The sequence below is a fragment of the Topomyia yanbarensis genome, chromosome 2 (assembly GCF_030247195.1).
Source record: "Topomyia yanbarensis strain Yona2022 chromosome 2, ASM3024719v1, whole genome shotgun sequence".
Taxonomy (NCBI): Eukaryota; Metazoa; Arthropoda; class Insecta; order Diptera; family Culicidae; genus Topomyia; species Topomyia yanbarensis.
This window is the reverse complement of record NC_080671.1, coordinates 181,820,070-181,837,019: the sequence shown is the minus strand read 5'-3', so window position 1 is coordinate 181,837,019 and position 16,950 is coordinate 181,820,070. Positions and strand designations below refer to the sequence as shown.

Below are 16,950 nucleotides of genomic sequence, written 5' to 3'. Positions count from 1 at the left end.
TTTTTTTCACCATAATGCATTATAGTAGTTTACTGCTTTAAAATACAAACCAGTTTCAAAAAATCTCTCTTTACGTAAAACACATGCCTTGAACTCGTGCCGTACTGTTCCTTTCTTGAATACTTCGTAACCATGTTTTATGCGGTTTTAGCTAAATATGTATTATTGTTAATAAAAACGGTTAGCTACGTTAGGATCATATGTTTTAATGTATGTATGAGTGTTCTATACGGCGTCCAAAATATAAAGCAATCCAACATAGTCAAGCAGCTGTAGATGTCACTGTAACGTTTCAGAGCTGTAACATTTCTCCATTTAAAGCAACAGAATTTATATAAAGTTAGGTTGAAGTCATGCCATCTGAATGCAATACGAAAAAGAAAAAAAAATGTTAAAAGTTTCCTCTACTTTTTAATGCATGTGCTTTGCCTACTTAGTGGAGGCAGTGAGCACGTCAGTTCTCAATAGGACATTTAATTGGTTATATAATTGGTTATATCTACTATTGATAAAAAGTCTGCAGCATTATTTGGGATGATAAATGCATTTTGAATATAACACGAATTTGTTCTATAAAAAAGATTTAGACACTTTCTCAGAATGGAAAATAACTTCAATTGAAAATCAAAAAATATGACTAGTGACAGCGTCGAAGATGAAGTTGTGTAAATTATAATAAGCTTTTGTTTCCCTAGGTCATGTGTATGAAGTTTGCTTCACTGTTCATTCTTATTTGTTAGTTGTTTTGAAATGATATTAGATTTGTTTGCTTTTGTGGATATCTCCTGATTGAAGAATACTAATAGTTTGGCCTATACGCCATTTAATTTGCTTTAGCCAAGACTTTCCACGCAGGAGGTGTTCAAGCTCTGTCCTTTGATTGTAGTCTTAAATTGTTCCGGGATAGGTTGTTCGCTCTAAAATAAAAAAAATAGTTTAATCTAATGTTGTGAGCAAACTGTGAGTCACATACATAGTCCCCGCTGGTTCCTTTCGGGATCATAACATTCATCTCTGACGATTTGGAACTGACTATTTCAACGTCCAACGAGTCAGCGGACAGATACATTTGGCATCCATCAGTCTTATCAACAGAAATGGTTGGAACTTTGCCTAGGACCTAAAGGTTGAAAGAATTGTTTTTTTTATACCGTTCAAAAATGGCGACAGACAATAAACAACCTGCATCTGTACGCTTTGACAGTTTACAAACTCTGCCGATGCAACCAAAGAGTCGAAAACAAGAGAACATTTCTTACATGAGTCCATCACAACGCTGTTGATTTTGCCTTTAATCACTAGTGTGCAGTTATCGCACTTGAACATGTATACTACATTATTCATCTCAGCATTTTCAACCACCAGGTTCGAATTGCCCTTCTGATATTCGATTAACCATTTTTTACCATCACGAATGAAGCTCGGAGGCTTGGAAACGGGAGCTACTGGCGCTGAAACCGATGTCGTTCCATTGCTGATGCCAGTTGGAGCTTTGTATGGAGCTGGGCCGGAACGAAGTCCAGGGTTCTTGTGTGTCTGCATATCCGACGTTACCTTCTTCAATCCTATGCAAAATAAATTTTATTAGTTAAAACCATTAAAAATGCTGCAATGTGTGATTTGCGTTTCTACCCTTAGTAATATCTGCTCCTCGATTAATCTGAGCGAAGAGAGCACTTCTTTCATCACCAGCATCGGCACCAGCGGTCAAGTCGCCAAGAGGCATCATCGGAGGTGGTGGTGGCAGACCACCAGGAGGTGGTGGAGGGGGAATAGCTGCCCCGCCTAGCGCCGGTTTGTTCTTCCCAGCCCACACCAGACCAGTGGTATGGTGCTGCTTAATTAATTGCTGCAGTTCCGTTAGAGTTTGAATCCACGCGCGAGCCCACTCGACATGGGTGGTGTCTTTTTCCTTCCAATCCTTCAGTACACGGTTCGTATAGAACTGACCCGCATCGTTCATTTCCTTCACATATGGTCCAGGGGTAGGTGCCTACATGACAGAGGATATTATTTGTAGTGCTGCTTTGCGGAAGGATAAAGTTCGACCGAATAATAGGGACCATTAATAAATTACGCAATGCGAAAAGGTTCAGTCAGCTAATATCGCAATGCTTTCTACTTGAAAATATTAAGATGTTCTGCTCATTTAAGTATGTCAAGTATCCGCGTTTTTGAGATTAACAGATGAATCTAAATGATATGTACAACGATTGTATAACATTCCCCCGAAAACCATTCCCCAGAAGAAAAAATACCGAAGCCTTTTCCCCAGAAACACATATACCAGAAAGTACTAATTCCCAGAAAACTGATTCCCAGAAAGTACCAAAGCCCAGAAAACTTTCACCCAGAAAGAACCATAACCCAGAAAACTGTTCCGCAGAAAGTACCAAAACCCAGAAAATTATTTTGCCGAAATTTTTTCTTCTATTTTTTCAATAAACAATTCGTTACATTTAGATAATGTGTACTTAAATACTTGTTATAAGTTTGCTATCCACAGATTTTTTTAATATTTACGCATTGTGCTTAAATTTAAACGCATTAAAAAATATGGAAGGATCTACGGGCGATGATTATATGTTAAATGAAAGCTTTCGATTCCTATTTGATAGAAAAAATATTATAATTGGTTTTAAACCATTTTTTGCATTTATAACCGCTTGCAACTCTAGGTACATTTGGTCCACTATAGCTGCAAAGGAGCTCAAAAATCAAGGAAAACTCACTATTTCAGTTGTTTTTTGAGCAAATTTCTATGGTAAAACTTGTGTTGCCTTGCGAGTTTAGTGCGAACTACAAAGCAAAAAATAATTAGCGACGGTTGGCATTTTAATCAAGCGTTTAGCCTACTACTGCAACTAGTAGTACACCGCGGCTATTGCAGCACCAACCCTATTGTTTGTTAAATATTCAACAACCGTCGATTTTCGATATTTGCGGCATCGCGCCGCGGAAATATCCCAAAACTCTATAATACATTTGAGTTGCAAAGACATGTAATATTACCTGAAGATCTAGAAACATAAAAAGAGCTCCAATAGGTTAAATACCTAATAGGACATCTCAAATCTCTATCGCTTTGCGTGCCATTGACGGTTAATGATTGAGCACAAAGCTTTGGCTGCCTAGAGCTAAAAACTAAAATTGTTTTTTTTTCGATTTCTTGGTACAATGGCAAGCGACGTAGGATTTTGTGAAATGGTGCACTTGTTAATGAAAAAGCGCTGAAAGTCATTAAAATCGACGCAAATTTAAAACAACTATGTGATAAAAATATAAAATCCTACGTACGTCGCTGGAGATAGCAATTTTGAATACGGGGCTAACCTGTTTGGCATAAATCATTCGGCATAACGTCGTTTGGCATAAAGTCGTTTGGCATAATGCCCGTTTGGCATAAGAAAAAAAATGATAGTAGGCCATTTGGCATAATAGCCATATGGCACAATGGTCGTTTGGCATAAAATATACAGGATATTGAATGCTATTGCGGTCGTTTGGCATAATGGTCTTTTGGCATAAAAGTCGTTTGGCATAAGAGCCATGTGGCATAAAGTATGAAAATACCCGTTCAAATGTTTATGGCGTTTTGATTCACTGAAAGTACGATTCCAAGAACAGCTCATGTTTGAAAGAAGGAATCAACTTCAGTGAGACGAAGAATATTTCTGTGTCAGATTGATTACATAGCAAACTAAAGTAAGTATGGAATTTGTGCATGGAGAATATTTGCATTTAGAACTATGTTGGTCATCTTGCATGAAAGTTAAAAAATTTGTGAAATGTCATGCAACAAAAAATCGGTAATTGTAATCTGCTAATGATAGGCTATTTTAAAACTACAGATCTCATGTCAAATCAATTAGAGGGAACGAGCGAAGAAGAACCATTGTATTAACCATTCCATTTACGAATATTTGGATTGCTACATTTTTTTAACCCAACTACTTTTTATACAATATGAAATATAATTCGAGATATATAGGAAAAAAGCTCAAAGCAATAAAATTAAAAGTTAAAAGAAATTTACTACATATATGTAAAAGAAGGCAAAATCTCAGACGCTTTAAGTTATTATCGAAATCAAAAACTTTCGAAGAATTGACAATATTCAGAATAATGTAAACTCTAGAAATTCATAGTTGCATTTAAAATGAATAAAATTCAAACAAATTTTCAATAGAATGTGGAAAGCTAAAGCGCAGTAGGCTGCCTAGCAGGTCTTCTAGGACAAATTCAGTGTTTACTGTAGTTTTCTTGTATTTCCGGAAAATTCAGGCAATTTGTGTACAGTCGTCCAACTAACGAATTTGATTCGCTAGTTGGACCGAAAATGCATCTTGTCAAATCTCTAATTAATGTCAGTTTGATTGGCAAAGTGAATTTGACATGAGATTTTGACATTCAGATCCAACTAGCGGAGGTCCAAATAAAAAGCGGTCCAGTTAAAAATTGACCAACCAGTGAATCACGACTGTAGTCCATATCGTGCAATGGTAAACTGCATACCAGAAAGTTACCGATTTTGTATCCTATTATTTCGGTTACATGTAAATCAAATAGACCTGGGAAATTATGTTTAATGTCTATTATGCCAAATGGCTTTATGCCAAATGGGCATTATGCGAAATGGTCCTTATGCCAAATGGCAATCTACAATTTTGTTTTAATCGATTATGCTAAATGACGTTTATGTCAAATGACTTTATGCCAAAAGACCACTTGAATCGCGCTATGGTTATGCCAAGTGGCTTTATGCCAAATGACTTTATGCCAAACGATGTTATGCCAAACGACTTTATGCCAAATGGTCTTCCCCCTGAATACACTGTGCCAATTTCAAAACGATCCAAAAAGAGTTGTTTGACGTACATTTCCGACCAGCTAAAAAGCGGTTTCGAAAAAAATCGCGCTTAAAGTTTTAAAGTTACGCTCGGGGTATACATACAGAGTACTTAGCATAGGTCAATAACAACGTTTTCTAACTTAATATTACTTCATTGATTGCATAGTTTCAATTGAATAAAATCTGTTGCATACGGACAGTTTTTAGAAGAAATGAAACATTTTTTTGGTAATGGCTTTTGAATTTCACTTTTGAAGACGAAAACCCTATTAGTCGAAACTTTACTTAAGCGGGGCCCATGTAATTTAAACATCGATGTCACAAATGACGTTTCAAGGCCGCAGAGATATTTGTTTTCGTCGTTAAAATTTAAATTGAAAAGCCGAAACATGTATCCTCAAAATAAAAAAAATCAAGATCCATTCAGTAGATCTTTCGCAAATTATTCCCAAAAACACCTCAATTTTAGGCCTCGAGAGTAGAGGGAAATTTCGATGGTACATGATGCAACAAACATCGAAGAATGTTATAAAAAATCTTTAATATGATAGTTCGAATATGTTTTTCCTATTTTAGCCAACTTTTTGCTCCAGCTATTCCATAGTGTGCTGGAAAGAATGAATCAACCCCTGTGTTTGAGAAAACCGGTCAGCCGAGGGCTATTTGACATACATATTCAAAGAGTTGCTCATGTTTAAAAGAAGGAGTCAATTCCTATGTTCGAATAAACCGAGCATACGAGTTAACCACAGGTCATGTCCTTATTGATTCATCTGCTACATAAATTGCCATCCACGGGTCAATCAGAACATTGAGCGTTGAACGAACGTTCCTGCCCTTATTACACATTCTCCTTCCAGATAAATAAGAATCCAACTACAAAAAAAGCTCTAGAACTGATAAAAACCATAGCAGCCAACAACAATATTATAATTAATCCGTCGATTGTATTGACAGATTTTGAAACCGCTTAGATAAACACTATAGCAAGGATTGTTCCCAATTCTGTGCGATATGGTTGCTTTTTCCACCTAACGAAAAATTGGTGGAAACGGATTTAAAAATTGGGATTATCTGGAATTTATTTGAAAAGCGTGCAAATGCAGATCTCTTTCAGACAAACCCAGGCCTTGGACTTTTTGAAGCCTCAAGATGTGCCCGAAGGCTTGGGTATTGTCCGTGCTTCAGCTCCGGAACAAATGTCCCCGTACTTCGATTACATAAAAAATACGTTTTGGGAAAGCGAAGGGTTGGAAAACACTGCGCACAGGCACAGACCAGATTTTCCCCTGAATTATGGACCATGCGATACAATACCCTCAATGACATACCCAGAACCTCAAACGCAATAGAAGGGTATCACAACCAATTAAATGCACAATTAAAAGGTACCAGTGACCTTAAACTTTATGCGGTTGTGAAAGCATTCAAAGAGAAAGAGCAGTCCACGTCGGCGGAATATATGCGATATCTGCAAGAAGACATGATAAACCGGCGTCGCTGTAAAAAACAGGCAGAAGAGATAAAAAATTAAAAGACGTTTTAATTGTCGACCAGGAAGATGGTACAACATTAAAATATACCATTTTATCAATAGCTCTTATATTATAAACCAAACCTGAATATTAATACTAATAAATAAGTCATCTTCAGTTAAAATACCTCAATTTCTGGGAAATGGTTTTTTCTAGGGTATGAACTTCTGGGTATTTGTTCATTCTGGGTAACGGTTTTCTGGGCAAAAATACTTTCTGGGAAAAGGTTTTCTGGTAATTGGTACTTTCGACCGAATGGTTTTCTGGAGAATGGCTCTTTCTGGGGAAAAATCTTCGGTGTTTTAGTTTCTGGGGAATGGTTTTCGGGGGAAAGTCGTACAACCATGTACAACATTAGACGGAGCAACTATTTCAATGTATTTTTGTTGAGAGCAATTTTACCTTTTTACCCTTTTACTGACACGTCATTTTCTCTGTGAATACACTACAATTATTCGAGATGTTATCTTGATTTTGATGACAATTATACTATTCTAACATAGTTCTTGTTTAAATTGCGAAATGATAGCATATGAATAGGGTAATTCTACAAAATTGAAAGGAATTATCTACCGGTCTGCGGAAACGACTCAAGAGTACGAATGATTGCTCTAATCAAATACACCATCCATCTGCTCCCTTTCCCTGAACCTGTAATTGGGTGTTATAGATTCAAACGATTATCGATCAACCGAATTCACATAGATATCCAAATAAATGGGAATTGATCATGATAGTCAAATGTACAATTGCATCCCTAGGATTGAAATTTTTTTTTGTGGAAAAAAAACCTTCACGTAACTTTTTTCGATTTTTTTTTAGAAAAAAAAGATATTGATCTGTTTCAATTTCAATTTATTTCGAGATCATCGAGATGTGGAATACACTAATCATCACGTTAGATTCTAAAAAAGCTTGAATTTTAATAGGTGTCATTATACTGTTAAGGACACACGAGAAATACGTGAAATTCACTTGCAGCATATTTGATTCTATTTAAGCAAGCCATGTCATCTTTGAGCAAATCGATAAAATAAACAATTGGAAAGGGTCCGTTGGAATCTAGAACGTCTATCGATAATAAGATAAGGTTTTCTAGCGGAAGCGTTAAAACTCTCGACTCTATTATAGAGACAATTGCATTTCTTGTTTTGACTCAAAATTACAATTTTTTATGCAAATGACAAATGTAGTCAGTAAAGGCCTATATGACACATTCTTTCGTGACGTTTACAAGAATTTGACGAATCTTCATTCGACAAATATGTTATAACTTTATCAAATGAACGCCTACATCAAAACTTATTACAGATTCGGAAAGTAGACAAAATTTCACGAAAGATTCAATCAACATAAACTGAATATACTAGAATTTGGTGATTTGACTTTTATTGAAATACGTTGAAAGTTCTACTTTGTCACGCGTTGTAACGTCACGTTACATTATCGGTCATACAACAATCCTTCTTCCAGTAAGCCATAACTCCGCCAATTATCAGTATATTTTTATAAACTAATGCTTGTTTTTCTATTATACTATCAAAATACTATAACTTTGATGTAATAAAATCATTGCTTCATACCTTTACATAAATTCGAACTTTCTTAAAATTTTTCTTACAATCCCCTTAGTGAATTGTTTACAATCCAATACCATGAAAAAGAAATGGTTCAAACTATTAAAATTAGTATTTTAATTCTTGGAAAAGTAAGTGGTCATTGAAAGTGCTTTTGAGGAATGAACATTTTTGAAGCCTTTGTTTATGCTTTGCAAAAAAAAAAATCGCTTCGAATCACATTGGATTTTGAAAAGGTACCTTGGGGTTTTCAGTACAAAGCAGTGCAATATCTTGCTACACACTAGTAATGTATTTGGCAAAAATGTAGGCTGAACCACTAGGGCGATGAGCCTATTTTGGCACCATTAGGGAGAGGGTCCCACTACTTTTTGAACAACTTTAAAAGAAGCCATATTACCTATAACCTTTCTCAGAATAAAGTATTAGTATACTGTTTCTTAAACATCTATATAATGATTATTTAGCAGAATTGTCTCAATTTTCAGCACAAATGAAAATAAATGTTCTATTCTGTGCATCTATTCCCACCTCAACTATCCAATTATCGCCTCATGGGTGTGCCGATTTCCACCTTATCGAAAAACAATCTAGTTGAAACGCAATGCCTCATATTCCATTTGCGTCGATTCTAACTAGGTATCCAGATCATGGACGCCAACGCGTGATTTGTAAAACGAATCATTCTGCTTTTTACAGCCGATCAAAACAAACGTAAACATCACCCACATAAAAGAAACTCATCACCTGTTAGTAAAAGAGCACCCAGAATTGCGCACGCAGGAAATAACCATGCGAAGGTTAACAACTGGAATCTCATCACAACATTGCTTCCTCCCGATCCGAATTGCAAATGTGCAAATGAAAATTAAATATCTGCAATCTACAATTAGTTGAATAACTTGAAATAATTGATTACTTATACCTGAAATTGCATAACAATATATTTTCAATTTCATGTTTTGGTTTGGCCGCACTGGTGATTCTTTTCTGTATGATGGATGCAAAAAGTGATTGTTTTAGTGTATCGGCAAAACATGGCAATAATGTGAACCCTCGTATTTAATATTATCCTATTATAACACCAGGCCTATCCTAGTCTTTGACGAGTGATTTTAAAGTAATAATTGTAAAAAGGCTCTCCAGCTAAAATAATGGTATGTAGTGCAATGTTTAATATATTTGTGCCGGAATAACTAGATATGAGGCGGTAAATGCTGGCTCGTAAGTGCTTATTTTGCTAAGCGCCGTTGCATCCTGTTTCGGTTCACTGCATGAACGAGGCGGATTAGCAGATATTTTAATAAGGTGATTTTGTTTTAATTAAAAGTTGGATTTAGAGGATAGTTCTAAATACATATGTGCACAACAAATAAAGAAAATAACTTGAGCTTATTTTTGCACATCTGCTTTAACCAAATCGATATTGTCATTATCTCATATGCTTGGTTCGAAACCAAGAGTTACGAAATAGGGTCACAATAGGCTCTACTGCCATAATAGGCACATCACCCTATCTATTTGATGCGTAAAATCTGATTCAAATCCTCGCTAATTTACTTGTGGAATACGGAGCACTCAAATGAAACGAGTGCTGAATGATCCACCGCCTCTCTACTAATTGTGACCAGGGATGCCGCCACATTGAAACCTGTGTTTCGGTCCAAAAAATGATAAGAACAGAAAAAATCTGTAAAAATCTGTGATGAATTTCCAAAAAATCTCTGAAAAATCACAATATTTCCAAAAATCTGTGAAATTTTCATCAAAATGCCAAAAATGTGAAAAAAAATCTGTGACATTACAGAAAAATCTGTGAATATTGTGACTCTGATTGTGACTGCTATTAAAACTTCAACTGACGCGCCCACCCCCTGGAGCTTTTTTGTAACAGACTGAAAATAATATATTTGGATAGTACAATGGATTTTAAGCTGTGGGGGTCCGCAACAACCCTGGGTGATTACAAAGGAGTCCGCGGGACAAAAGCTGTTGAAAGCCGCTGCTAACATTTTACTTGCATCCCTCATCGAGAGTTCACGAAGTTTTTCCTAGATTTGTTGATATTTTTGGATTTTGATTCATTATTTTTCATGAAATTTCACACCAATAGAATGGACATCCATTCTTATTATTATAATCCTAAAACAGATTTTCTTAGTTTCCAAATATTTGAACATAGGTCTCATTCAAAATTCAATTCAATACGATACGATACGAGTTCAAAAAAACGAACGCGGAATGTCTGTTTTGAAATTTTTTATCTTCAAACATTTATATTACCTAGTGAAATAAATCAAATATTTTTCTGATATATCAAAGGATTTCCTTAATTATAGTTAAGCTGACCAACTCTGACGAAAAAATCCGTGCACCATACCGCAACGAAGCGAAATCGTTCATCACGCTCAGGCAAACGGTTTTCGTAGTGTACGGATTTTTTCGTCAGAGTTGGTCAGCTTAATTATAGTATACATAAACGCTCGGTATGAATTGAACTGGAATTGATGTAGTTTACGATTTTTGGATTTTTGATCACATGCCTGCAACGTTACGAATGGATGAAACACTTCAGGCGAAAGCAGGGTTGAACAAAAATTAGTTATAGTTTTCTCATAATATAAATATTTTGCAAATCAGTAGCAGTGTCTGTGCTTTGTTCCTAAGAAGCAGCACAGGATATTAAACTTTTTTGTCAATGCGATAATCAGAAATAGCAGAGTCTGCCTTTATTCAAATTGACATCTGCACTGTTCGTTATTTATAATTATTTATTTCAGTGCTTGATTTTTAATTTTTAATTGCAAATTTTACGCTACCCTCAAGATCCGGGCTTGGAGTCGAAGGGGTAACCAGTAGCGTACGATAAAACGATACTCACCACACAAACCCAACCCAGAGCTGAAATACTTTCGCTGATTGCGGATAGGTGATTGAAGTATGGCGAAGTACGATGCTTTTCGCGGTAGCTCTGGATGGCTGCAATTTGATCTGAGGTCGGTTTGAGCATGCTTTGTAATTCACTATCAGACGGAGCACTACATTCGGCTGCAGTTCGCAAAAACGAAAGCTGGACGCTGATTAAAAGAAGAGAGACATGACATGATGTTTTCGATAACGTTTGAATGTTACTTACTCGAAAGCCTGTTTAACTAGTTCGGCCTGTGTAGCAACATCCCCGCCAATCTTGTTGGATAACGTAAGAAACTTGGCCAACGAACCCAAGATGATGTCTTCGTATGCGTTTACACTCATGATGTTTGATCGAGCAAGGTCTTCTGAGCAGTCGAGATCGTTGTCCGTTGGTAAGAAGTCGATCGATTCTAATACTGAATTTTGCTCGTGATCGTTACTGTGATTACTACTAATTGAATTATCTAATACTACTTGCGAAATGACTGTCGGTAGCGCGTCTATCGAGTGTTCAGCCGAAGAGTGATCCTTGGCGGCAGCTGATCCACTGGAATTCAGCTCTGGAAAAAGTGTGGCCTCGAGACTGTCCAACTGTTGATGCAGATAGGAAGCAGAAGGTGGTGGTGTCGATGGAAGAACCGTTGGTAATTCGCTGTTCGAGTTTGGATCGAGCAACTTGTCGTTTTCTTCCGCGGTGCAGTTTTCGTCGGTAATGGGGACAGTGCCTGAAACGACTACTTTGCCAGCGTGACACACGTCCTTCAAGATGCGTCGAGTTTCTTCCAACTCCTTAGCGGACACTGTACGTTCTAGACGGTCTACTATGCGTTCAAGGCGGTCGATGAGATGCTCTAGTTCACGGGCGGATGAGGGCTTTAGGTCGGGATCACAATCTGCATAAAGGAAAAAAGTAATGGTAATTTGAGATTTTTTTTGAAAAAAAAAACAACAAATAAATTAAATCTGAAAATGTATAGGTTTATGAGATTATTGTTTTCCAATGTACAGCCGTCGTCTATCGCGCCTTAAGGTACTTTAAAATTAATTTGTTCGCGTTGAGATTTGAGTAAAATAGGTCTGCTGAAATGATTAGAATTAAAGTTAAGCTTGGATATCAAAAAAAACGAATCAACAACGCGCATTTCAATTTGTTCAGTCACCGCTTATAATAAAATACTTCCGAGCTAGGAGTCGACAACATTAAGAATGCTATCTACATTCCAAAAACAAAAGCTGTTTAACCTGCAACTCGAGACTCCACTGTGGGGTCATTTGCCTCTTAAATCTTTTTGCTGTATCGGCTGTGATACGAGTAACCTTAGTAAAGATCGGGTAACCTACACCGGTTGGATTTTTGGTCGTACTCTGACAGGGGGGAGGGGGTGGGCTAAAATTTGGTGAGCGTCTGTCCTCATACATATTAGGAACGGCTTATTCCAAACATTCCACATGACAGATGTGAACAACGAAACTGAAGAATACACAGATATAACATTACAATTTTCCTCCCAGTTGCAATATAGGGGATTACTAAAGCAGCCCAGAGTGTTTGCAGTTTATATATTTTTTCTTGTCGTTAGGAGTGTGCAAAGCGAACGAATCGCATTTCACTTTTTACGTCAACTATAGAAACTAAAACAGTGTGCAGGGAAAGTATCCTTTGGGAATGACATAAGCGGTGAAATATACTTTACGGCTTTTGGACAACTGCAATTTGAAGTAATATGAGCACACACAATTTAACTCTTATATCTTAACTAAGTACCAGGCGTTTCCATATATTTCCCATCCGAAGAAGGTGCATTGTTACGTACATGTATCGTTTAAAAGGAAAACCGTGATACTAGATTCATCCGTTTAAGAAATTTAGAGATATGTTTGAGGTAGTTTATCTTGAATGCAAATTAACTCTTGCGAAAATAACAATCATTGTACATCTATTGATTGCGATCTATTGTAAATACAAACTTATATTTGTTCCATGGTCTTTAATATTTAGGACTTTATTCTAGGTAGTATATGTAGTATAAAGCTCCTAAGAACACAAACACATCTAAAACCAGGCCATTGATATGAAAACAGATAACAAGAATGATGCACAATCACAAACAGACGATATTCGTTATTCTTCAAGTCGGCAGCAGTATTCGGTTCGCGAAATGCGTATCGCTTATGATAAGGAGTTAATTCCTGCTTCATTACTTCAAGTCCATAGGCTAAATTCGGTAGCACTCTGTGTCAAATATTGGACAAAGAAAGAAGTTTTGGGACATATTTGTCGAATGTCTTTGAATGTACGTTTGACGTTTGTCGATTTAGCTGATCTGCGGAAATAGACAGTGTACTAGCGCATGATGATAAATATTCGCGCTTTTTCTACGCACGTACGCACAGACACATTCACTGTGATCATATAGCACTATCGTTAGAGATGACTTTCCACGATGAATAGTTTTTTTTTGCTCTTATCCACACGCGAGCAGCTTGGTCCAATATATCTGCGGTTCATGCGGTTTGCCATCAAAATGTGGTTGAAATGATTCATCATTAAAGAGCAGTTTGATCTACTTATCACGAATTACCTGGATTGGAACAGTTTTTCACATCGTTTATAACTAACGTTCGCCCGAAACAGACACTTAGCGAATGACCCATTCGGCGAACCTGGCGCATTTAGGTATTCGATCACTGGTCCAAAACACAAACACATTCATAGGAACCGTAGTGATATCTGGTCACATAATGAAATAAAAAACCTCTTCTACGAAATTTCCTAGAAAAACAAAACCCCACGCGATAATTTCCAAGCACTGTGAAAATGTATGTGGGCTGTGGCCAGTTCTAAACTTATTCAATCTTGGACTAAGGCGATTTTGGTGTTTATTAAATTAAACTGCTCATCGAGGACCATCGCACACACTGTTCTCGAGATGAGCTAAGTATACATGGTACACGCGAAGCGAGTCGAGAAACGTATCCGCCGAACAACCCGATCGCTGGGATGTTCCAAATAAATCTTTTCTGTTGGCCTAAAAAAATTTCATGAATACCGTGTCTACTATAAGCTTTGAAAAAAAATCTTTCCAGCAAAAAAATTAAAATCGACACTTTTCTATGTACAATTTCGAAGGAACGGAATTTTATTTTTTTTTCTTATGATGTGCAAGTAGTCCAAAATAAAGGGCTTAAAATGAGGTAATCTAATAGAAAGCAGTACACTAATACATTGGATAGCTATTTTATTCAATATTAATCGTGACTAATATTCAATCGTGCTCGGGCACTCCGTGTTGGTGTCCATTCTCACGCCGGACGAAAGAATATAAATTTATCATTTTTACTTGGATTCGCAAAACACAAGACTGTGTACGTAAAAATAGTATTCACTCTTCTCTCAGAAAGAGTATTGTCATACGGTAGACATACTGTGCACTGACACAGAAAAAAAAATGTTGCATACTGTTGAAATGCATTACCATTGATCACCATTCATACAAGCATGTGCTGATAAGAGCTGGTGGTGAGTAAACAGATTTATCGATACTGTCGGATATTTAGTCACTTTGGAGGGAGGGGCAGAAGTTGTTTGATTGAAAAAGTTAAACTGACAGCAACCGTCAGATTTATAACAATGCGTTTAACTCAAAGTGAATTTGCACAGATGGTAGAACAATTAGAAATAGGGCAAAGAGCACTATTAGAACGGGTGCCGCACTAATTCATTGATTATGCGACCTGCGAATGATGGAATTCATATAAAATTGGCATCAGCATATTTGAAACCATTCATAATTTACGTAACAGTTTAGGGGGAGCAGTACGACAAATTGTTACACGTTGTGGCATATAGGGGGAAGAGGAGTAAGCTAGATCGCTACATAACATGTTGAAGAAAACAACTTTTTTTAAAGAAATTATTACGTAATAGAGAAGGGCGGATAGAGAAATTTGAGACAATTTGTTACAATAAGGGAGGGGTGGCTGTCCTTTTTGGGCGATGTTTGCGTTACATAATGCTACACTTTCCTTCGTTTCTAAGAACGAATAACAAAAACAAAACAAAAATGGACTGAGATTGGTGAAATACTTTTGGTTGAGGGCCGATCCAGAAGGGAGGGGGTCCTAGAGACCTGAACTACCCCCCTCCACAAAATATTCTAATTGTTGAGAAATTTCAAATTAGTTTCAATTTTAAATCAGATATAAATTCATATCTTTGTATTGTTTAGCGTCATTAGAAGGACTGAACTGTGTTCTACGCCATTTCTTTTAAAGTGTACACACGGTGCCAACTTAAAGACAAAAAATCTTGTGGTTAAGCAAGCGAAACAAACTTGAATCGAATGCTGTACTAGTTTTATGATAGTGTAAATTCTCGACGAGGCTCGGTAAATATTTTTTAATTATTTGTTCAGCAACCAGGTAATGTTTGGCTGGATAACTTTTATCTGCCGAATAAGTGTATTCCATAAAAAATGTTTTGTAAAATTACTGGCAGTCTCGAATTCTCCATAAAAATATACCGTGCCAGACTCGTCTACTGAGCAATTAACGTTCATTAAAAATTTGAGATTTAAAAATATTTCAACTCGATCTTCGTTTTCAACTAGACTATTTAAATCTCTACTAAGGAACAACAAGCAAATTTACAAACGAATTCGCAGGAAGCCCGAAATACCTGAAAACTCTAGAGTACCATTCACCGAACGATACAAATAATGGGCATCCACTCACGGATAATTTCTTATCATGAAATGAACAGCTTATATATAAAAAAGATAGTAATTTGTAGGACTATTTTGTTCATCTGGAAATCTACATATAATAGAGGAAACACGAATTGATCTATCTAACAGTGTCACGAGACCATATATCACCAAACATTTATATTATTTGTATAAGCAAATATTAAAGTATTCTCAATTTTATCGACTTAGTAAATAAATCAATTCTTTTGTGCAGAATGACGTGTAAAGTACAACACGTCATCCTACACAAAAGAATTGAATTATTTACTAAGTCGATAAAATTGAGAATACTTCTAATGTCGAATACTAGGCTATTGTCAACCCTCTTGACCGTGGATGTGAGACTTGTTCAGGAAACGAGAGCAGAACTTGCTATTTGGGTGTCTTTTGACATTAAAAATGTCTTACTCCACTATCTGGGGCTAGGTGTCATTCTAAAATCTAAACTATCTCCCATGTAACGAAACTATGTAAGGTTTGCACGCTTATAACTCCGATATTACTAGATGGATTTTAATCATTCATACACCAACCGATTCAGAAAAACCTAACTTAAATATTGGTAATAATTTAATATCTCCCCAATAAAAGTAGACTTTTGGAAATTGGTAAAATTAAAAAGTTCACGAAAAACGGAAAAATTAACATTCGTGAGGCAGATTTCTCAGACACAGCCGTCAAGAGAGGGCAGCTTAGTTGCTCAATGAAACACGAAAAGTCATAAATAGAAGCAACGCATGTCCGTTTAAATCAGTTGTTGCTCTTATCCCATACGAGTAACATCGTCTCCGAACGATGCAATAAGCGCTATCGATTTTCGGCAACGTTGGCATTTGCACACACTCGCACCTAAGTGACTAAACCATATACGGTTAGTTTATAAATAGAGGTGACTAATCATAACAATTGTGTAGCAGATTCCGTAGAGGATACGATTATCGTAAATTTTGATAGAAATAATTTTGTAAAAGCATTAACTAGCCGTGCTTTGATTGGTGGTTTACTTGTTAGCACCGCCTTTTTGGCGATGAACCACATCTGAGATACGTAAAATGAATTGTCTGTAGGAAAATGTTTTCAGTTTGCATTTGATCATCGTTGAAATCAGTTCGTTTATCGCCGGCGTCCGCTTCGTTAGTTCCTGGAAGGAACGCTCCCCGTTAGCAGCAGCAAACAAAGGCGCTCTCAAAATTGCCTCCATCACTAGACGTGTACAGAAGTCGCATTGTTGTCGGCAAGGAAACGGTGAAATAATATTAACAACAAACGGTCCTTATTAGCATCACAAAATCGGTCTCAGAAGAATTACAAATGAAATTTCCATT

General features: G+C 36.6%; 1 protein-coding gene across 4 annotated transcripts in view; it reads right to left on the bottom strand.

Annotated features, from left to right (window-relative positions):
• The window catches only part of LOC131682308 (adenylyl cyclase-associated protein 1), a 72,388-nt gene continuing 55,438 nt past the window's right edge, over positions 1 to 16,950 (bottom strand). For 2 of the 4 annotated variants that reach the window (XM_058963696.1, XM_058963697.1), the window contains exons 5-10: positions 11,101 to 11,770; positions 10,846 to 11,041; positions 1,633 to 1,993; positions 1,183 to 1,565; positions 974 to 1,120; positions 1 to 917 (exon numbers count right to left, since the gene is read on the bottom strand). In XM_058963696.1, coding sequence (XP_058819679.1) covers positions 834 to 917; positions 974 to 1,120; positions 1,183 to 1,565; positions 1,633 to 1,993; positions 10,846 to 11,041; positions 11,101 to 11,770 — 1,841 coding nt within the window. In that variant the 3' untranslated portion in view covers positions 1 to 833. Of the gene's footprint in view, positions 918 to 973; positions 1,121 to 1,182; positions 1,566 to 1,632; positions 1,994 to 10,845; positions 11,042 to 11,100; positions 11,771 to 13,459; positions 13,891 to 16,950 lie in introns of those variants that run through there. The other 2 variants (XM_058963698.1, XM_058963699.1) reach the window with 2 other exon arrangements.